Source organism: Semicossyphus pulcher, unplaced genomic scaffold (genome assembly GCF_022749685.1).
Source record: "Semicossyphus pulcher isolate SPU_LCO1_2020_fin unplaced genomic scaffold, fSemPul1.0.p SCAF_3, whole genome shotgun sequence".
NCBI lineage: Eukaryota > Metazoa > Chordata > Actinopteri > Labriformes > Labridae > Semicossyphus > Semicossyphus pulcher.
The window spans coordinates 1042015-1065000 of record NW_027211704.1 but is presented as its reverse complement, the minus strand read 5'-3'; the positions used below and the strand labels follow the sequence as shown (position 1 = coordinate 1065000).

Sequence of the window (22986 nt, the reverse complement as noted above, 5' to 3'; positions counted from 1 at the left end):
CGGTTTGTTAGCCTCTGTGTTTGAACGTCTTGTCAGTTCTGGTCCCAAAACATCTCAACACCCCTTTATGTCTCATTGCTTGGGAAAAACAAAGCTTCATCTTCTTTGCTCTGGAGTTGTGCACTGACAGTCTTTGTCTCCTTGGACAAAATCGTCTTTAAATATAAATAATGTTAAAGGTAAATACAATTCATACCTTAAAGTAACGTCTCTGCTGTCATGCTCATCAGGGGCAGTGAAATGATTCCATAGATGATGAGCTCATGAAACGGGGTAACTAATCACAGGTCACAATAATTAGATCAAACCCTGCTGTGCAGTGATGAAGATGACGGTCGCTCTGCAACTATATCAATGACTCTGCTCTCTGTGGTAAATTGCAATGGTAATGTCAGACCATGACAAAAGAGAATTGTAAAACTTCAAACGGTTTGCACTCGCAGACATGAAAGGAAGGACATTTACCAGCGAGAGACACCGCCTGAAGCTTGTTATCCACCACTTCTTTCACATTCATTCAGTGTTCTGTAAAACATCAGATCTGATATGACAGCTGATTCAAAGGCTCGTTTCTCACAAGGAGAATTGAATGTGCAGTCGCTGTCCTCCCTCCCCTCCTGTATAATAATGATCTGTTCTGAGGCCTAACGTCCTTCTGAACATTACTAGTGGATAGTTCTGTGACTGGGCGTTAACTATGTTAAACAGGTAATCAACCTGCTCACCGAGGCCTTTCAGAGAGCCTCTAAAGGATTTCAACCAAGAGAATGTTTTGCTCAGCACTCACTAGTGATCCTCAACAGGAGGTTGTTTACTCACATGTTCGCTAAGCTGATGTGACCTCTGACCTTTAACACCTGTAGTGTAAGCCGGCCGGTCTCTCTCCTGCATCATGTGTTGTTACAAATCACAAGGGTTAGCAGTCTGTGAGGAGACGGGTATGTGTGCAGAGCCCTACAAATAAAGAATCATGGCTTTCTGCGCTGCAGCATCGAACAACACATGTGCAGCATTAAGAGAAAACACAACAAAGCGCTGTGAATACTGACGACACAACCAAACAGGGAAATGCTGCAGATCAAACCAACACAAGACTTTTTAAAAAACATCAGGGACACTTAATAAAACAGGCGTGTTCACTTTTAAATGTCCGCTTGAAACCAACTGTAATAAGAGTTTCTGTACTTTTGTCCATTTGTGATATCTTTAGTGTAATGAGCTTCCTGGGCCACCGTAGTCTCAGTCTAAATATCACAGTTTGAGATATTGTACTTTTTTGATGTAAGAGTATGTATTTCATTGTCTCACCCCAAAAACATGATGAATGCAAAAAGATGTAGCAAGCGAAACTTTTACTAAAATGCTTTAAAATATATATGTGTATATATATTATATAGGTCTACTGTGCCAAAAGTTCACATGTGGACTAAAATATTTAATTACTAAAATCTCAGTTAAATCCATGAAGCTGAAATTCTGCACTTGATGCACACAGTTTGATCCCATCTGGCTCTTTCTGGATGCTTCAGTCGTTCAATCATCAGCCTGAAGATGAATGTGACCATTTTCACTCTCACCGCGTCGTTCCTGGTGAAAAAAAAATGAAGCTGCTTCTCTTCAAATCAAGGCTCCTTCACCACCATCTCTTTGCATTTCTCCTTTTTTTCCTCTCGTGCCATCAGCGTTGATTTTATGCAACATTTCAGAGCAGTTGATTACTTAAGTGGGACTTGTCACTTCATGCTCTGAGCAGAGCTGCGACAATGACAGGATTGAGCAATACAGATATAGCATATGTGCTGGTACTATCTGTCAAATGCTTCTGTGATTAGGATGAGTTTCACTCCATGACATCAGAAGGTGTAAGAAACATTTTTTTTTTGCTCACCGCTGCCACAGCTTCTATTCATCACATGGTGGCCATTTAACGCCATGGTCAGGGTGGGAAGCTAACCAGCTGTCATGATCTCATTCCACTGTGTTCTGGTTTGTAAGTCATAGCAATATAGTGTATCAGCCAATTGCTTCTCGATTGATTAGCCTCTGAAAAGACAATTGATTAAAAATCTGGAGATATTGGACCATATTATAGCTACCAACTACCGTTTGACTAGGGCTAATACTAGCATTCAACCACTCTCCAGCTTGTGTTTAGATGGCTAGGAAGTTGTTGGAAATTCCTACACGTACGTAAGCTAGGAAAATGAATTCCTAGCTTTAACACTAGCCAACAAACTAGCTTCCTATACACTAGTAAACAAGCTAGCTAGTGTGTGGTTTGCTGGGAAGTGGTTGTAAATTCCTATCAAACATTACATAAGCTAGGGAATAAATTCCTAGCTTTAACACTAGCCAGCAAACTAGCTTGTTATACACTGGTAAACAAGCTAGCTAGTGTGTAGTTTGCTTGCAAGCGGTTGTGATTTCCTTTCAAACATTACATAGGTTTGAAAATAAATTCCTATCTGTACACTAGCTAGCAAACTAGCTACCTAAAGACTAGCAAGCAAACTAGCTAGAGATGAATTGGATAGGAAGTGGTTGTAAATGATCAAACATCAGGTTAGCTAGGACAAAACTAGGAATTGACATCTTCCGTTTTATTGTCTAAACTCAAATGCTAATTTTATCTTTTAGCCACTTTATATCTTGCGCTTACAAATAGTATTTAGTAGCGGCTGAATGCTAATATTAGCTGTTGTCTGTATGCAGCAAAGATTATAAAAACATGTTGTTATAACTTGAAATGTGGTCCTGCCAGATGTTCACTGTTTTCATCAATCGATCAATCAATAAGCTGTGTTTGATTATGGTTCTTTATACACCCTAAATTGATATGGCTTTCAACCAGGAGCACATTAGTATGATATAATGTATTTAACTTCCCAGCCTGAGCATTAAGTCAGAGGAACAATGGCCTCCATGTGAATATTGTCCATTGATATTCTTCTTTTCTCTCCTGTCAGCCTTTGTGATTAGTGCAGTTTTCATGGCAGCCTTCAGGTCAACAAAACTCTCTTCCTGTCCGTCTCTTCTGCCTTCCCCCCCTCTCATGCTCTGTCTGTCTAAATTAACATTCCTCTGCGGGCTCGTCGGACGCTCCTCCTCCAAGCGTTGCCTCTCTGCCTGGCACACGCTGGCGCTGCTGTCTCCTCCCCGACATGCTGATTCACGTGCCTCGGCCTGGGCAGAGAGGACTGACTCATCCTGGTCATGTAACGTCATTCGGGATTAAATCCTTGTAAAACAAAAGTGGAATTACAGCGAGTGGTTGAACTTGTTTGGGTGCAGAATAAATGTTTGTGTTATTGTGTTATGGGTGGGTGTGGTCTGTTGAGAACGCAGGATGCAGTGGACCGTGGAGTTATCAGGATTTTGGCTTATTTAGCTTCATAACTGAACTTGTTTCTTGGCCGTGTATCCGTCACACAACAACAGCGGCCTTTTATTGAATTCCAGCTCTCTGCTGATTAACTCTCTTTTATTGTGTCCTCTTTTTAACTACAAAATGCAATTTCCTCTTCACTTCACGTCTTTCTGAAGCATCTGCCTCTTGAAGAGCAGATCACATAAAAGCTATACTATTATAATAGTTAAGTTGCCATTATTATTCAGTGTTGGTTTCGTCTTTTATGAACCATGCGGCAGTAAGCAATAGACTGTCTTCAGCCTCTCCTCCAGTTTCCACATCAGTTAAATCTCCTGGGAGAGCCCGACTCCAAGTTAACTCCCTTTTCCATGGTAACTGAGGCAGACACAGAGAGGTCCAGGCAGCCGTGGACGAGAGCCGCTCGGCTGCAAAGGCACAAACTGTGCATCATCATTGCTGCTGCTGCACGGCTCAGCATGTGGGTGGCTGTCGGATGTGGTTGTGACTGATGAACCTTCATGGTTGAAAACACAGGATGTAGGACAGTAGTCTTTGAATATAAGAAGAGTTCTCTCAGTATATTTCAGCTGGATATCAAGGACTGACCTTTAATTACAGGAATGATAAGCTAAAGGGCAATAGCAAAGAGCTTAACATTGACATTTCAGAGAAATGATTGCCTAAGCATGTTGAGGATGTGTCATACATTACATAATTTACAGTTAAAGGGAATTCTCCGGGATAATCAGAGTTGTTTATTGGCGGTGTCTCGCCCAAGGACACTTTGGCATGTAGACTAGAGGAGGTGGGGATCGAACCACCAACCTTCCAGTTGAAGGACGACCGACTCTACCACTGAGCCACGGCCGCCCCGACAACGACGACGACGACGACGATGACGACGACGATGACGACGACATCAACAACAACAACAACAACAACAACAGACGAGATATAAAATGTTGATGTTGGGGCCGAGTTGTTGGACCGCATGTTCAGGGAAAAATGATTCAGTGTAACAAATTATGTCTTCTGAATGTTTTGCCAGAGCGTCGCTGTACAAAAGGACTTTGACAATACACAACAATAGAAATATTAGTGATACCACAACATTGTTTTCACTGTTTATTAAGTCCAACAAACTAGGTGTTGTTAGGTTACCCTTCATATAATAATGGATTATGTATAATGTCTTACTCTTAGCAGTCTCCATCTTTTATCACTTGACTGGACCTGACAGAAATCACACACCACACTGTGTGTTCCCTTTAAACTCTGCCCCGCTCCCCCGTCCAGCACGTCCTTATCAGTGACACTGACTGAAGCCCACCTGCTCGCGTGCTGGCCTTTAAGTGTCAGAGTGAGTAGACAGAGATTCAATCCCCCTTCTGCCTGTTCAGCACCCTGCCACCAGCCCACCCCCCACTCTGTCTAACCCACCTCGTCATGTCTTCCAGTGTCCGTCCACCTGCCCGCCCAGCCCCCCCCTCACCGTGAATCAACGGCCCTCCACCATGGAGTAAATCCTGCAATAGGATTCTGGATTATCCAACGAGGATTAGGCCTCACAAAACGACACAGGGGCAGCGTGCTCATTAAAAACACTTAAACTGATAATGTTTAACCCTCACAGTGAGCACAAAGGGCGACCTCTCAGCTGTAAGAGTTAAAGCACCTGCAGGATGGAAGGATGAATTTAATGGAAAGTGAATGTTTTGACCAACCTTAGAAACAGCAGGTGTGTTACATTTGTTTAGTGAATAATTAACAAATGCTGAAGGTGAATGAACACATGAGCTGTGAACTGACCTTAAAGGAAGTGATTTTATTTTAGGGTTTACACGTCATGAGAACTAAACCAAAGAGATTTGATACGGGGATTTGAGGGTCACAGAGCAGATTAGATTCAGATTGGATGAAATACCAATAATAACACAAACCATCTCACCGCCGTTTTTCATTCATTACTTGAGCCATAAAATCCAAATGGAATCAGTGGAGTGGAGCTGAGCTGGGATGAACAAATGGCAACCAGCGGAGCTGGTGGGAGACAGAGGAGCTGTCAATCAAGGCAAACAAGGCATTAAAATTTAAACTCTTTAAAGCCTCAGATACTCTTAATGGAGCACAACGTTAGAAAACATGCAGAGGAGCAAATAACTCTTGAGAAGTAACAGACTTAATTTGTTTAGAGGAAAGTTTACAGTTTCCTCAGTGACTTCAGAACAGTCAGTTATTGTTGGAGCCGGTCTCTAGTGGCCATTAGAGGAACTGCAGCTGAAGACACCACAGAGTGCTCCACAGATTCAGCACTTCTGAACATCCTCAAACTTTAATTACAGTTTAAAAGTGTCACAGCAGAACTAGATCATTTTTATTCATTTGTCCTACGTTATTTATGACATTTTATTTTATGCATTTTCTATTTCATGTTAAAACTTGCCTACATTACCCACATGGCACCTCTTTCCAACTCTAAGCCTCTGCCAGATGACGCGTTTTACGTAGTCTGGTGGAGGTTTTCCAGGGCCCATTGGAGCAGCAGATAGCGCCATCCAAAGGCACAGAGAGAAATTACATTTTTGTTCTACCATAATGGCATTAGCTCCCCATGATAGCATGATGGGACTGAGGGGGAAAAATCGGCGAACTGGCCCTTTAAGATGTTTTGAAGTTATTTCCAAACTTGTAGCCTTCAGCCCGAATCGACGCTGACTCAGATTACATCACTAAAGGCAGTTTTTGGATTTAAAGCAGTTTAGTGCAACATTTTTCTTTTCACTACAGTAGCACTGCAGTATGTGCAGACTTTGTTGTGTAAAATCTGAGCAGTGTTTGGTGCTGCTCGGCTCTGACGTGTCTCTAACAGCTCTTTATTTAATCATCATTAACCTTACCTTCTTTTGTGTTCACTCCCTGACAGTCTGTCTTGCTTTGTATCCCCCTCCCTCTCACAGTCATTAGTGGAAGCCTGTTATCTAAATGCATTTTAGCAAGCATATTGGAGCTAATTGGACGAGGCACTGCTCCATAATCCAGAGTATTACTGAGACAAACAATACTGATGATTGACCCAGGAACTTTAAGCAGCACTCTTTCTCATTTTAATCCTGTAGATCATGAGCAGGCTTGAACTCTACTTTTGAACTGTTTTTAGGTCGACCGATAGGGAACAACGCTTCCTGATGCCTGTAGGCCTGCGCGAACTTTCAAGAAGCATTTGAACTTCAATTATAGGAGCTGTTTGGGGTCGTGCAGGTCAGCTGGGCTTCAGGCTCGGCAGATTGTTCGAGTAGGGAAGAGTTCTGATTCAAATGTTCTGTGTTGTTTTAGCCACCACAGGGACACATGGCTGTACAGATTTACAGATGAAATGTCCGTCCATCTGTCCACCACCTTGTTCAAGACTGAAACATCTGAACAATTATTGGATTATTATGAAGTTTCGAGCAGACCATGTTCCTGTACAGCTTTTCATTCTAGTGTCTTTGTGAGCTCACCTTTAACAAGAGGCCTGTGTACTCGGCCTTCTTTTTTATCCCAGTACGATGCCTCTGCTACACACAGCACATATCCTGTTAAATATCTCAATATCTGCATTTTTTACAAACATTCATCATTTCCAGTCGACACATCCGAATGTACATACATACCCTTCAAATGTATCTAGTGCCATCATTTGACCAATATTCTTATTTGTTCCATATTTTAGCTAATGATCTTGTCAGTACCCGATCCGTCCCAACGGCCCGATCCGTTCTGCACATGCTCATACGTATTCCTGTCCGATTTGTACCTCGCGTGTGAACGTTTGACGGCAGCAAGTCTTTTTTTTTAATAACTTTATTAACAACACAATATTAGACAAATACACTGCAATACAAATAACAGTACGTGGCCGTTTTTATTCAACATAAAAGCACAGAAAAGTTGCACAACTGCTTGTTTCATGAACATTGATAGAAGAACTCTGTATCATACATACTAATTAGCTAATTTGGTAAAACTAGCTAATTTGACAGCCAACCCAATGACACAACTCTCAATCTAATGTTACACGCCAATTCGACCGCCAGCACACGAACACAACTCTCTCGAGTCGAGCGATGCATGCGTGGAACAGATCGGGCAGCCGGGACGGATGGGGTACTGACAGCTCTAACCTGAAAAACTAGCAATCACTAACTAGCATGCTAACTTGCTAAACTAAGGTAGAATACTTTATTGTCATTGCACAAATGTACAATGAAATTTCAGGTAGAGCGTACATGTGCGACGCTATCTTGTTAGCATTTTTAGCATTGTCATGTTAGCATTGATCTCAAAGTATCCCTGTGCCTTTCTACAACCTCACAAAGACACGAACATCAATGAACACTTGTAGTTACAAGCTATCACAGTGTCTGCCTGTATTGATATGAAGAAGACTGAGAGTGAGCTTCTTCTGTCACAGGTATCTTTGACTAGCGTGTAGCGTGAGGCCAGTTAGCTTGAATCCACATGAACTGCAGAAGAGCCCAGACATCTTCGGCTGTGTCGTGTTGAAACAAACAGTGAAACAGCTCCATTATGTGATGCAGGGTTTATAGGCTTTGACTTCATCTAATGAGATGTTTGTCCTGTTGTGAGCTGTATTTGTTCATAGTGTCAGCTAACCTCATCAACCAGCAAACATCACCAGAGCGTCAGCACTGTCAGGGGGCTAGCTGACGGATTCTTCTTTAATTACATTGTGAATCGTGCTTTAATGCTGTGTAGCTCCTAGAATGAGTTTCAATCATCTTTAATGGAGAGCTGAGATGACTGGAGAATGTTATGTTTGTTTTATATCAGCGTTAATTTGCTCACGGTGACCCAGAAAGCACCTGCTGCATCCCAATCCACAGCACTGTGTCATTTCACTGCCTTCCTTACTGTGTTATCCAACTACATCTATTAAAGCAGCGTAACATACAATTAAAGTCCTTTAATAGCTCATCATGTGGATGATAATTATAACACAGAGAGGAATGCTAATTATATCAGTGATCTTCTCTCCCAACGTCCTACTAAAACCAATGTCATTTAGCTGCTACTTATGGACGTGCCAAGTGGCCTACTTTCTGCACCGCCGGCAGAGAGCAGAGGCGGCCACCTCGCCTGAAGAGCGCTTGGATCCTAATTATGTTTTCGGGGAGCCGCGGCACTGTTGATATGTTTGGTGCCATTTGCTTGTTTCAAGATTAAAGTGTCTCATTTGTGGACGATGAGCACTGATGCGTACTGAATGCTACATCAACCTTTTCCCATTTGCAGTAAATGAGTGAAAGTGAATGAAATTGGGTCGAAGCAGAAACCTAATGAAGACAGAAATGAGTACGGGAAATTTTTCGATCAATTACCTCAGTGTTGTGAACTGAATGATAAATATTCAGAGAACAAAGTGGCCGTTAGAGCGCTGCTTGTTGTGCCTTCAAACGCTGAGAAAGAGCCCAATTTTATCTGTGTGATTACACCAAATCACCCCCCCCCCCCAATTAAGTCATAAAAGACCAAAAAATACAAAAAAAAAAAGTAAACTTCAAATTTAGTCTGATTTAGTCAGACTTAACTCAGAGCTTATGGTACCGTCTGGTTTCTTCTCACTTTGAGTTTCAGAACCGGAAATATTTGAAATATTTGAAAAGGGTAAATAGCATCAACATACTCTGTTTGATTAATGATGATGTCATTCATTTCGTGCCATGCACATTGTCAGCCTAACACTCACAGGATAACAAGACACCAAAAGTACAGTTGCAGTCTTCAAACATTTCATAATAAAATGTTAATTTAAACTTTGGTCTTACACAAGGTCTCCAAAGCTCGGCTCAAGAATCACAACTCTGTTCACAGACATCCAGAAAAAAAGAAACAAGCATAAATGATGGTTATTTTATTAAAAGTCCGCCCCCCATGTCGTCATCGACAAAACAAAGAAAAGTTATATAATGGAAAATAGTTGTGTAACTTTAATATAGCTTACGTTTCTGGCCGTCCTGAAATGTAAAAGCCCAAACAGGAAATGATGTTTTTTAATCCTGTAGAGCCACGAAGGGTTTCCATGTTGGACACTGACTGACTGTGTGAACCATCACAAGCACGCACAGGTGCTATTATCTGGAATCATCGCTAATTCTAGCAAGCTAAGCTAACTAGCTTCCACCTTCCAAATGGAGGTCAAACTAACACGATGGGCTGAATGCTGGAAGTCATCTGAAGTCTGTGTGTTTAATAGCACAGCATGGACAGTGACTGTGTTCTCTTTAACACTGGCCTTTAGCTAACTTCATGATTCTTCTCTGGATGAGTTTATTTTATTACCGTGGGGAGAATTCAAATTTCACTTGAAACATTAAGAGGGTCAGTGGGAGCAGCCCGTAAACGTATCACATTTATCTATCTAACAGTGTTTATAATGTACTTTAGACTGTAAAATATCAATGTTCCCCAGTGTCTTATAATCCGACCTCTCGCCAGCGTATCACTGTGTCAGCAGGATTACACCGCAGTGACATTTGAGGTGTATTACATAAAGCGTTCTCTTACAGGTGTCAGCCAGTCGGAGAGATTAAAGGGATTCTGTTGCAGCTTTTGTTGCTGCTCCACAACAAATATTTGCCTCCTCAAGAAAGCGAAGAGAGATACTCCTGAAAGAAAATCAATCCTCCTCTTGGACTCTCGCCTGAACCCACACAGCCTCTGCCTCGCATCGCTCTGTCACTGGTTGTTCCCCCTTATCAGTGGTCAGATATGAGCCTGCAGGCGGGGCTATGAGTCAGCATCCTGAGCTAAACCTCGACAATGAGAACATCCATGCTGTTAACTGTGCACTAACAACATGCTCCTTTTCAATGACAGGAGGAGGGCAGGTGTTGATCGCTTTCTGTGTTAGCCTGTAGATCAAAGTATCAGAGGATGAAATGTGATGCGAGGCTCCCTCTTCAATTATCTGCAGGGATTTCCTGAACAGAGAAGTCAGCTCAGGAAAATGAATCCTTAAATGAACTGTGAGAGATCTTAATGTGTGCAAACGCAGAGATGGAAGGTTGTAACGGTTGACCCACGTGGGACCCTGAGATGTGATGTGATCTGTGGGAACTCTCCGTGTTTGGTGTGACCAGCTTTAAAGAAAAACGATTTAAACTCAAACTCTGGAGTTGCAGTGATTTGAGTTTTTTTCTTTTTATTACTCGAGTTTAAAAAGAACGTTAAAGACACCTGATAATCTGAATAATATGACCCGTCAGTGTCGCATCACATGATATTTAACCTCACATTGTTTGATGCTGTCTGCTGCAGAGAGGATTATTTGTCCAAAGCATTATATAAAGTTTTTGTCCAATTGAAGGATAAAGAGAAATCTCTCTCTGAGACGATCGTGGCTCTGGCTTCCTGTTTGCAGTGATCTGTAATAATGATGAGTTTTGGAGCGGGCGGTTATTTCAGGCGTCTCCGGATGTTGAAGTCAAGACAAGGGACAGTGTTACACAACCAGCAGTGGAAGTAGGAAGATAGTTTTAATGGGCATAAAACCCTTGTGGATTAATGATCAATACTAAAGTGATAAACAGCTTTGCAGGTTCTTTGATAAATAAGAACAGAGTATAATAAGCCCGCATGCTCAGGGAGCCATAACAGCATAAAGTGACAGGTTACAAAAGACGTCCCGTGTGGATCGTACAACCACAGAGCCGTTCTGCTTTCAGCTTCACTCCTGCCTGATGGAAGATAAAGGCGGCACTGATAACATTTTGGGAACATCTCGGCTATTTTCTGAAAATGTTTAAGCCTCTGGGGGCAACAGGGGACTTTTTTAGGGCTTCTGGTTTAGCCGGTGGATTAGAAGAGAAGAGAGGCACTGGGAGTTGAGAGAGGACATCTATGGCTGGACTGTTATGTGCACTCATATAGAGATTAATGAAAGCTTAACGGTGGTCTGATGATAGTTCATTCGATCTGGGACTTGCTTTTTGGCCAGCGTGGAACACCTTTGCTCTCACACGGACTGTGTCCCTGCATGAAACTGAAGCCTGATTGATCATCATTGCTCAATACTGCTTGGACCGCAACCAGAACGTCCCACGCCTACAGATTCATTTGCTAATATGTATTATCAGCACTTATATGAAAAATAAATAATAAATAATACATTTGTTATGACAGCAGTAAACTCCGTCGTGTGCCTCTGACCTGTCTCTTTACGAGTACGACGGTGGCCGAGGTTCATGGCTGTTCAACATTTAGAGCCGTCAGCAAAACAAGGCTGAATGAAAAGGCAGGATTTCAGTGCTTCCTGTGGGCACAACATAAAGCTTTGAGTTTGTATTAAAGGCCGAGAGTTACTGTGCTAAAAGAAATGCTTTGAACAAGTTGAAATGGAATGTGAGATTGAGCATCCAAGGCTCCAACTCTATTCAACGGGAGTGTGCATTAAACATAACTCACTGCAGACATGACACATGAAACAAGAACACTGCAACAACTTCGGCTCATTTTTTTAAGTGATATCACTTTTCAGATACTTGTTACAAATAGGGGCGAGAATGGCGCCACCTGTGGTGATAACCGGTAACTGCAGGAGCACACTTCCCAGATATCCAGACAGTGCTGCATGTGTGACGTCCACGGTCGGCTCCGGTTGTAACTCTTGATTTTCCTGGCTGACGGTCGCTTTCCTTTTCAGACTGTTTGCTTCATCTGAGCGTCGAGTTTGTTTCTTCTTCTTTGGATTTTCACTTCTTGTTGAAGTTGTATCTGTAGTCATCCATCTTTTCTTTGTTTGTTCAGCCATAGTAGATTACTGTTTACTCGCAACACTTGCAGAGAGCGGAAAAGCAGCCGCTTAGCTCCGCCTACCCTCTCTGGCAGACCAACCACTGCTGGCTGATGGAAAACGCGTCACTAACTGGGCGCCGCCACAGACACCTAGCCCATAATAATACTATATACTGCAGATGCAAAGGCTTTCATCAGTGGGCCATAGGCTCAGTCACCATGTGTTACCTCATTCAGAGAGAGAGAGAGACTTACAGACATTTATTTACATGAACATTTCCCTCCTTCACGTCAGAAGCAGAAGAAGTTTAGTACGAGTTAGGACGACCACATTGCTGTCTCGATATTTTGTCCCACCTCTAATTACATGTAGATGATGCGTTTAAACACGTTAAACGATGATGAAGGAGCTCCGGTGGTTTCTGCTCTCCTGTTTGATATTATGTGCAAACATTTCTCTCTCCATCCTTCTTTGACCCGACTGTAAAATAAGGGCTGCTACCACCTGCTGATTGTTTATCACAAATGTCTTGTTATAATGTTAAAAGTGACATATTTGTTATAATTGGCACGCTGAAAGGTGCAACAGCGTCTCTGTAAGTCACCATCTTAACTGTGTAATACCTGCTCAAAGCACCCCTTTGCTTTGTGTGGATGTACAGCACAGTCAGGAGGAGTTACAGTTTTAATAAGAGCAGCCTTTAAGACTGTAGAAACCGTACACACTATTAATATTCATGATATTCATGACCCCAGTTCCACTTTGGAGCACACATTACTGTTTGTTAGTCACCCAATCAGCAATCAGAGTTCAGGAAAGTTTCCACCTAAATTACTCCTGTACAGTCAAAGCTCTCACTTGGGATTAGTTTCCATCACACACACACACACACACACACACACACACACACACACACACACACACACACACAGACAAACAGTATTGTGGAGGCACAGTAAGATAACAGGAAGGAAGGGTGGGTTTCTCTTCCTGTGCCGTTGTTTGTTGATGTATGTTTTATCTTGTGGGAGGCGTCTCGTGCGGCTCCATCTCCTCCCTCGATGGGAATTTCTGGGACCTGCCCAGGAAGACGTGCACGAGATCTCTGCAGCGCTGACTTACCGGCTTTGTGGTGACAGATAATCATCAGGGTGACCCTTCCATGTAATGGATGGCTTTTTAAAGATTCCTGTGTGTGTGTGTGTGTGAGTGTGTGTGTGTGTGTGTGTGTGTGCTTGCTGGGTCCCACAGGGTGTTGGTACAGACAGATAGGATCACATTCATGGTTTGTGTCTCCAGCTAAGAGTCTGTTGTACTTTCTCTCCCTCCTTCCTCTGCGTCTCTTCGTACTGTAGTATCTGTCTGTGTGATCTATGACGGCATTCTCCCCCCATACTCTGCTTCAAGGAGTTTCTGTGTTGTATTATTTAAAGATCTATTTTCCTTTTATCATAAATCTCGTGCCGTCCTCGGGACAAAAGGTGATACAGTTCCAATGTAGGAGCTTTTGAAACTTCCTCTACAGACTGAGGATGCTTCACTGCTAGCTGCTAGCTGCTAGTGGCGTGGCTTCAGGGATGGCAGTGTTGGTCTGGTTTAAGTCCAGTCTTCAGCTGTCCAGTAATCAAATACACTCAGTACTAAAAACCTTCTGATGAGCTTCAGCTGTTTGTTGTGTTCAGTGCTAACACAGAACATGGTGACCATAGAAAAACTCTCTTTACAGAAGAACCAACAAAGCTTTGTTTGTTACTCTGTAAACTTCTATAGTGACAGCTGATGACACATTCTGCTGAGTGACGTGTTTGTACATCCAGTTATAGAGATAAAGTCTCATTAATGAGGTTTGAACATGTTTAGTCTCTCTTGTGTGAGTTACTCTGTTCAGAAAGATGCCGAGTTATTACAGCTGGCTGATTATTTAACGCCTGTAAAAGAGTTTGTTGTTGTTATTTGTCCTTATATATCACGTCTGCTCTCTTTACTCACTTTAAAACGTTTCAGTCACTGGGATCATGTTTGAACTCTTTCATCACTTTGTGTGACAAAACGCCTCTTAGATGTTTGCCCTTGGCAGTTTCTAGGACACATTTTATTTATATATATTTATATATAAATATAAATATATATATATATATATATATATATATGTGTGTGTGTGTGTGTGTGTTTGAATTTTGCCACTCCAGCACACATCAGTCTCATGCAGACTAATAATATAAAACAGAACACTGTATACTGTAAACTGTATAACAAAGCCACACATGAAGACATCAATCAATTTTCATGTATCTATCACCCAATGAGGGCTGAGGGAGTATGGCCAAAATGATGATCAGAATTATTTTGAACATTTTCAGTTCCATCTTACATTCAGGCTCACGCGCACATTTCATGTACAAAGACTTAAAATGAGCGTTTTTACCAGATTTTGGTGCATCATGGGTAATTTCCGTGTGTCTTTGGGAGTTGGTGGATAGGGTGTCTCTGTACAGCGTCTCTGGATGTCTGACTCGATGCTGGAGGACAGGGAGCAGCTCGTCCTTCCTCTCGGCCTTCACACACTCATCATGCTTTAGTCGTGTTGCTTTGCGGCGCAGACGCAGGTTTCATGACCTCTTTGCTGATTGTTGCTTCTTCTTCACATCACTCGCCCTAAACCTGAAACACCTCCAAACAAGCTCTGACGAGCCGTGTCAGCGGACCGGTGTTTCGGTTTAACGAGCGACTCGCTCTCTTCCTGTTTTAGCGTAACAACGATCAACGTTCAAAACGCGACTGAGCGTTCGTCGCCTTCATGACACGTTTGCACAAAGAAAACTTCAAAGACGTAACATAAGAGAATATTTTGAGCTTGTACGAAAAAACAACAAAGAGGCATTCAGGAGGACAGCGACGTATTCTCTTCCTGTTTCAAACAGCTGCTGTTACCATGACAACCACAGACACATCAGGCTTAAAGTCACAAGTTAACATGGTCACTTGTTGAACTGAAACACTGTCTCTGTTGTTACTCTCTAACTCCAAACTGCTGTTGCAAGGTAAGCGACCATGACATGACACGACATGCCAGCTCCCCTAATGTGAAGCCAAAACCTCCATCGCCCCCTGGAGGAGCGGCTGTTAGTTTACGGAGCGCCTGATTTGATCTGCAGCAGAGTTTTCTACAGGCGGGGCATTTTAAACATCAATATCACCGTCAGTCATGTTTGTTTAATCGCGAGGAAGCCAAAATCCTGATCGGGATTAATATTTGATCAATTATGCAGCTCTACGCCAAATCATCAAAACACTTCACCAGTAAACATTGAAGTGAGGCTGGAATGAGTCTGATGCCTGTTGTGTATCCGTCTTCTCTTCTTTATCGTGTCCTCTCACATTTTTCAGTTCCAGCTGAGCGAGGACGAGACTCTGAAAACGCCTCCAGTGCATTTGTCTGTGTTATTGTGTTCATCTCCGTGTGAAGGGTCTGACAGTATAAAAGAGGCTGGCATGACCGCACACACACACACACACACGCACTGTCACACACACCTTATACCTGTATCCACATCTACACACCATAACTACAGTAAATTGCATAAAAGGTCGCGAGCATTTGAATTCCATCAGCACTTTATTGAACATTGTTTACACAGATTGATTCAGACGGACCAAAAGATGGAAAACTAAATCAAATTTTCCCCCGGACGTAAAAAAATCAAACAACAGAACACAACATAAAATATGCATTAAAACGGAGCCGAAACAAAACAGAGCAACGGCAGAGATTCATAAATATTAAGCGAGAATGAGTTTATGAAAGTTTGTTTTTCAAATGAAACCATCCGTCTCTCTCTCTCGACTCGCTGTTTACACCTCCGCCCGTCTCGCTCTCTCACATCAGACACATCAGAACTCGGATCTATTTCTTCTTAGCTAATGCATCAGCGCCCGCCCTCTCTCAGAGAAAGCAGTCCAACACACTTTCGTATATTTGGCGCACGCTGCTTAAAAACTAATCAAACATCAATCTGTTTGATGGTGAGCGCGTCTGTGCTGCCTTCATGTGCGTTTGTTCATCTCACTCTGCATTTTCAAATGTCTGAAGAGCTCGCAGGTGTCTGACCTTACACCTTACACACTTACTGTCACCTCCTGATTACTCCTCCAGACAAGTTCCAACAGAATGTGGTGATACGTTTCTGTGTGCACGAGGCTAACACACGTGGATGTAACCTGTGAAACATGTCCTTCTCCCTGCATTCAGGTGTAATTGTGTCTCGATGTACACACACACACGCCTGCCTGTACTGCTGCAGAGCTGTGTGTACGTTACACCAGGCAGTGTTTAATGGAGATTAATAGCAGGGTGTTCCAGCGGGGGGCGTGAACAGTGACAGGGTGATGTTTATGAGCTGCTGCTGGTCACGCAGACTCTGTCAATCGTCCTGATTTTTTCTTTTTCCACACCACTGAGCTGCACACCTCTGGATTCTTTCAGAATAGTTCTGTTGAAGCAGGTCGCAAAAGAAAGGTTTGCATTTTTCCACATAACTAATTTTCATCGCAGAAGTCAAGATGATACTTTTTCTGTCTCTTTGTTAAAGATATAACGTGGAAGATGTTCATGTAAATAAATGTCTGTTAAGTCTCTAAACAACCTCCATCGTTTCTTCCATGTTCAGCTCCTGTGTCCACTCACAGCGTTTTCAGTGTGCAAAACGCCCTCGGGGTCAGCTGTGTTTTGTCGCTGTGCTTTCAGCTGAAAATACTTTAACTTCTGAAACACCTCCGCGCTTGTCAATGTCACTTCTCTCCTCACCGACCAAAATCAATAAATCAAATCAAATCAAATCAAATCAAATTTAATTTGTATAGCGCCAAATCACAACCATCTCGAGACACTTTACAAAAAGAGCAGGTCTAGACCGACTCTTTGTTCTGTTATTTAAAGAGAGGCCCAACATGAATCACCATGAGTAGCACTTAGCAACATTCGGCTCATTGGCAGAAAAACTTTCTTTTAACAGGCAGAAACCTCGAGTAGTAGCAGCGAGAAAACAGGAAATGACGCAATAAGCTCACCTGACGCAATACGTGAGTGCTTTCAGGGCACGGGGCGGGGCTTCAGATATAAACGTTGTCAACAACAGTGGAGGAGAAGCGTATCGTTTTGATTCCAGGTGTAGAGCTGCTGCTGACGTCAGGACTACTTTACAGTGTTGTTATGTTTTCTTTGACACATTTCCGTGAATTAAAGCAAATATTAAACACACAGAGCGATTTTTTTTTTTCTCAAGAATATTTTTATTGGGTTTTAAACAGTTAAGCATATTACACACAGTGAATTTGTGAAGTGCACAACAAATGTGATCAGACAAAGTGCATCCAAAGCAAGAGAGCAATACTTATAAACTCAAACCAATCATCCCTCACCCCCACTCGCCCAAATCCCCGGCCGGACTCCCGTGTGTCAAAGGGAAGCCTATTTCGTCTTCGGAGTAAATTAGGAAAGAGCTGAAAGAAGGAAGATGTACATATCAGGTTTAATAAAGGGAAATAAAAGAAGGAGGGTTTAGCAAGTAATAAACAATATACAGAATGTTACTGCCAGAAATCAACAGAATGACAAGAGACTAAAACAGAGTCAGGACACACCTTTAGTTTGACTGGAGGTTCTGAAAGTATTTCAGGAAAGGTCCCCACACCTTTGGGACTTTGAGTTACAAACTGAGTAGTGGATCTTTCCAAGGTTTAGACAGGACATGATGTCCCTCAGCCAGTGAGCGTGGGTGGGCGGGGCAGCATCCCCCCATCTTAGTAAAACTGCACGCCTGGCGAACGACAGCATGCGGGTTCGAGGGTTAGGTGCTCGGTCAAAATTCAGGATTGTGGATAAGGTTTGAAAAACGTCTCTCCAGTATTTTTCCAGACTAGGACACGTTCAGAACATGTGGATGAGGGAGGCCCCACCTCCCTGACATTTGTCACATCCGGGTACATTAGAGATAGTTTGACTTTGGACAGGTGGGCCCTTTGCACGACCTTAAACTGTAAGAGACAGTGACGGGCACAAAGGGATGTTGAGTTAACCAGCTTGAAGATTGAATCCCGTCCGTCGTCCGTCAGTGAGAGGTTCACATCCTGCTCCACACAGAGCGATTTAACACAGACTTAATGATCACTGCCGAGAGAAGCGGACGTGCCGCCAGACGAGAAGTGCTCTGACATCGAGGTGGTGGGCGCTGCCAGTTAGTGGACACAGGCCCTGAGTCTTTGTTTCTGTGTCTAAAAACCATCAGTAACCCTCCGATCTCTGTGCTTTTACATCTCTTACTCCAGCCGCCTTTCAGCATGTTTAAAAGCTGTACTGAGACAGATGTTTACACCAAGGTGACACAGGGATGCTTTGGACGGATAACCAATGCAAAGCACACAGTGGGAATAACAGCAGGTTGCTGTTTTTCTACATGTACATGTGTTTGCAAGCGTGCATTTATATTGCGTGTATGTTTTTAGTTTCACAAAGGGACCGTGTGTAACCCGGACTCTTTGCTTCGGCTCTTTCACAGCAGCTGTCTGTCTTACTGAAGCCTCCTTTTACAAACACTGAGTCGCGACCTGTTGCTGCGTTGCTCATCTGTATCTGCACTCTGACATCTTTTGTTTAGGAGCAGGGAAAAGCAGAATGTCCACTCAGAGAAATCCATAAAAGAATCCATTTGAGGCCTCGTGAAAGCCTCTCGTCTCATCTTTGGAGATGTCACAACCAGACTTTGACTCATGTGTGTATTTATTAAAATGCTACAGTAAATAAAGAAGCATGAAAAACTGCAGATAATTAAAGGCTAAATCGTTTTCCGTGTGTGTTTAATATAAATTAGTGGCCTATTATGTTTGCTAAGCGGCGGTGTCGGGAAATGAGGAGCTCTGATTACATCCTGAATGTATTTATATTTATGGGATCTGATGCAGGTTTATTTGTCTCTCCAATAAAAACAAAGATGGTGACCTGCTGCGTCACTGCTGCAATTATCACCTTCAAACACTCTCAGATGCATATTTATTTAGTTTCACTGCTTTGCCACTATTTGAGAGTCACATCGTGTCTGGAGCCTCTTGGGCAACGGAAATAAAAGTAATGTTGTTAGCTACTTCTGAAGTTGTTCTCGCGTCCTCCTGAACAGTTTTATTTAAATGCTGTTCTCAAGCTGAAATAAATTCTTCTATAATCTCCTTACGCGGCTGAATGTGACGTTAAAAAGGCCCCTGAAGATGTTAAACGGAGAAACACACCTCTGTGTCTAATTGGAAGAAAGTCACAGAGGATTCGGCTGGTGTCAGCTCAGTGCTGCGGCTCCTCAGAGACGTGTTGTTTACAATCACCCAGGTGCACTTTTCATCTGCAACACGGCACACAGCGGAAGGTCGGGATGGTGTGTGACATTTATTGGATGCAGTCACACTGAGCTTGCACTGTGTAACCTTGGGTCCAATTCTCTCTGCACTCACTGCAGTATTTCACTTTTCTCCTCACTTACCTCCCGCTGAAGGGCACGGGCGGTGAAACATCGGTTTCAGTGGCGTCGGGCGGCGTTTGGTTTTAGTTTGGTGGCCTTGAATCGTTGGACATGTGACTGAAAGGCTCTGACGTTGACAGTGACGTTATCAGAAGTCTAATAGAGGTCTGTTACACGCAGGATTAGGAAGCGGAATAATGAGTTGTGATGGTTGTGTTGTAGAGAGAAGAAACTCTCTCAGTCACATCATGTTGATTGTATAATGTGTTTCCATTATAAGCAGCTGTCATTGAACACTAACTCACTCCTGCAGACACTTTGCATCAGACCTGTTCCCCTCTCTGTCGGTCACCTGTAATTCATATTCATTTTGTTATCACGACCTTCTCTCAAGCAAACCCTCCACACAGAAAAATGCAGTTCATATCATTTTATACCACAGTTAGTTCTGACCAAGAACTCTGATTGGACAAGAGGCATTTCATGAGTGCTGATATCAGCTGTGTCCCAGTCCCGGGGCTGCAGCCGAAGGACGTATCTGAAGGCCGACTGCGTCACAGCGGCGCGTCGAAGGCTGTCCCATTTCAAAGGCTCTTCAGACGCGGGCCACAAACGATCCATCGGGTACGTCCTTTGCGGCCCAACGTACCCCAAGATTAAGTGCGCGCCGATTCAAACGAGAAGGCGAACTCTGACGCGGCTGAGGAACACTTTAAATTTATGGTTCTGTCAGATGTTAAAAAGAAGACGAAAGGGGCCTCGAAACAAATGATCTTTACAATAAAAGGTCAAGTTACGCGACATTAGTTATGGTAGTTAGTTAGGCTGCTAGCTACGTGTTGCTAGGCGACAGGATGCAGCCCCCGATTGTGACACTGCTCGTGTATCACTCTGAGCCACGTGCAGTATTCAGAGTGAATGTTAGTAACATTACATCACTCTGTTTGTCTTCATTAATCAAGCTGATACCTTTGAGTCACAGACTCTTATTTCACTGGTTGATGATAAATTAAAACAAACACAAAGTAGCTGCTCTGTGGTCGACACAGAGAGCAGGAGGAGGCTTGGGTTGCCTGGCAACAGAAGTCCAGTTTCAGTTAAGCCGTGGAACTAGTTGAGTCAGTGGATTAAGAAGTAATCTGTTGTCGACTGTTACTTTTTACGACGCTTGTATAACTTGTATTAAAGCAATGTCACACTCGAGGTCGTGATGTTGTGCTACTTACCAGCACAGGCCTCGTGCCTACGAGCGAATCACAGCAGTGCTGATGTTCTGTACATCACTCGCTCTCATGTGATATTTGTCCTCCAGGTGCACACGTTGTTCTTACCATCGGAAAGGTTTCTACCGAAAGAAGCGAAGTGCTTTCACAATACCTGCCTTCCACCTGCCCCTGACTTTCTCCCACCAATGATGGTCGGTGTGGTGTGTTGTTGTGTTGTTGTGTGTGTGTCTGCACCTGAAAGATGCACGTGAATAGACAATAGACGCATAAATAGATCATTTTAACTTTCACAGTTTTCTCTGAATCAGATGTTTTTCTTGTCTGACTGAACACATGCACGTGTATTTAATCAGTCCAGCACTTTGCACAGGCCGTGGACATGCTTGTGTATCACCTGCGCTTCACGTTTCACTCTGAGACACGTACTTCATATTTTCTTCGACATTTTGCCACAAACAAGTTCATTTATAGAAGTTCTGTTTTGTGTGTTTGGATCTTAATGCTGCCAACACTGACAGGAGCTGCTGACGTTCTGCTTGCTAAAGACTAATTTCCGTTTATGTTCATCAACTTATTATGTACTCGGTTAATCATTTGGTCTGTAAAACTTCAGATGATAAAGGTCCAACACATTTCTACAGAAGTCTTAAAATGTGTTGTTTAGTCCTGCGTTATTATCCAGAGATGTTTAATTCACACTTACAGGAGACAGTGGAACACAGACGATGAGCTGACACAAAGAAACGACTGAAATCAAAGCACAAATGTACCGTGTGCTCACAGGATCAAACTTTTACTTCCTGGTTCGGTGGTTGAAACAAAACCTACACCGCTGATGTTTTGTGTACTTCCATCTCTGTACTGTACTGTGCATGAATCTGCAGATGTGTGTGTGTGTGTGTGTGTGTGTGTGTGTAGCCCTCTGGCTTTGTGTTATTGTGCAGATACATGTGATGTTTCCTGTCCATGCGACCATTTCTCCGTCACTCTGAGGGACAGATGTGAAAATGATCTTCCCAAATCTCTCTCATCTCTCGTCCATCATCGTAACCTGATTTATCCCCTCGCTCTGTTCTCTCGTTTTTTGTCTCTGTGAAATAAAAGCAGCTGGCAGCTCCGCCTAAAACAAGAGATAATAATGACATGGAAAGGAGCCACTGCCACTTCCTGCTCGGGCCTGCAGGTTTAGCGGTGTTAGCGTTCAGGCAGCTGTCCAGGGTGCTGACTGTGATAGCTGATATTTTGTGAATTAGGGTCCGGCTGATCTGTTTGAGACTTTGAGACGGACAAACGGTGTAATCCCAGGCATCATTACATCATCCTGCGTCATCACCCATCAATCATCCATAATTTCAAGGTCAGTTAGGTAACATCCTGGCAGGGCTGATAATTTGAGAGATTGAAGTTTCTGCAGGGATGCATCCCCATGATGCAGGAAGATTAATGGATTGCAGATTGATTGGTTGCTGATGTCACTGGGTAACAAAAGGTTAAGTTGAGGTGCACCTGCAGGCAGCGTGAGCAATCAGGCTGGATTGGGTTGTGTGGCATCTCATCATGCTTAATTCATCCTGCATCTATTGTTTGTCTGCTGCGACCAGAACATCTCGTTCTCTCTGAAGTATTGATTATAAGCAAAGCCTCTGAGGTGCTGTGATCTGTGACAGGAGATGCAGTCAGTCAGGCCGAGTGAAGGAAACGTTGTCTCTGTTATCTGACTTAATGCTTCTCCATCTCTTTCTCCACCAGTACGTTACCTGCTGAAGAATAATGTGAGTCCAGACCTTTGCAACGAAGACGGTCTCACCGCCCTCCATCAGGTAAGACTCTTGTCTCCACCTGTCTGTCTCTCTACACCTTGGTCCGTGTCTCTGAAGACGCCACTTTACCCCGACTCTAGAGCTCGAGTAACTAATCAGTGTCTTATATCAGAGTGCAGGTGAGGTGAAGTAGTTCGAAGAGAGATTCTCAGCTGCATATCAAACAGCAAAAATAATCAGGTGAATCAGAGGGATACTCGCTTCAGGTGAAAGTTTAATACTCTGAAGGTGCATTCCAGACAAATTAAGATGAACAATAGCGTCACATGTT

The 22986-nt window shown here is 43.1% G+C and overlaps 1 protein-coding gene across 2 annotated transcripts in view; it reads left to right on the top strand.

The window, feature by feature from the left end:
- ppp1r16b (protein phosphatase 1, regulatory subunit 16B) overlaps window positions 1–22986 on the top strand; it is a 94024-nt gene that overhangs the window by 36735 nt on the left and 34303 nt on the right. For both annotated transcript variants that reach the window (XM_069678690.1, XM_069678691.1), the window contains exon 3: window positions 22645–22715. In XM_069678690.1, the coding sequence (XP_069534791.1) occupies window positions 22645–22715 (71 nt within the window). The remainder of the gene's footprint in view (window positions 1–22644; window positions 22716–22986) is intronic.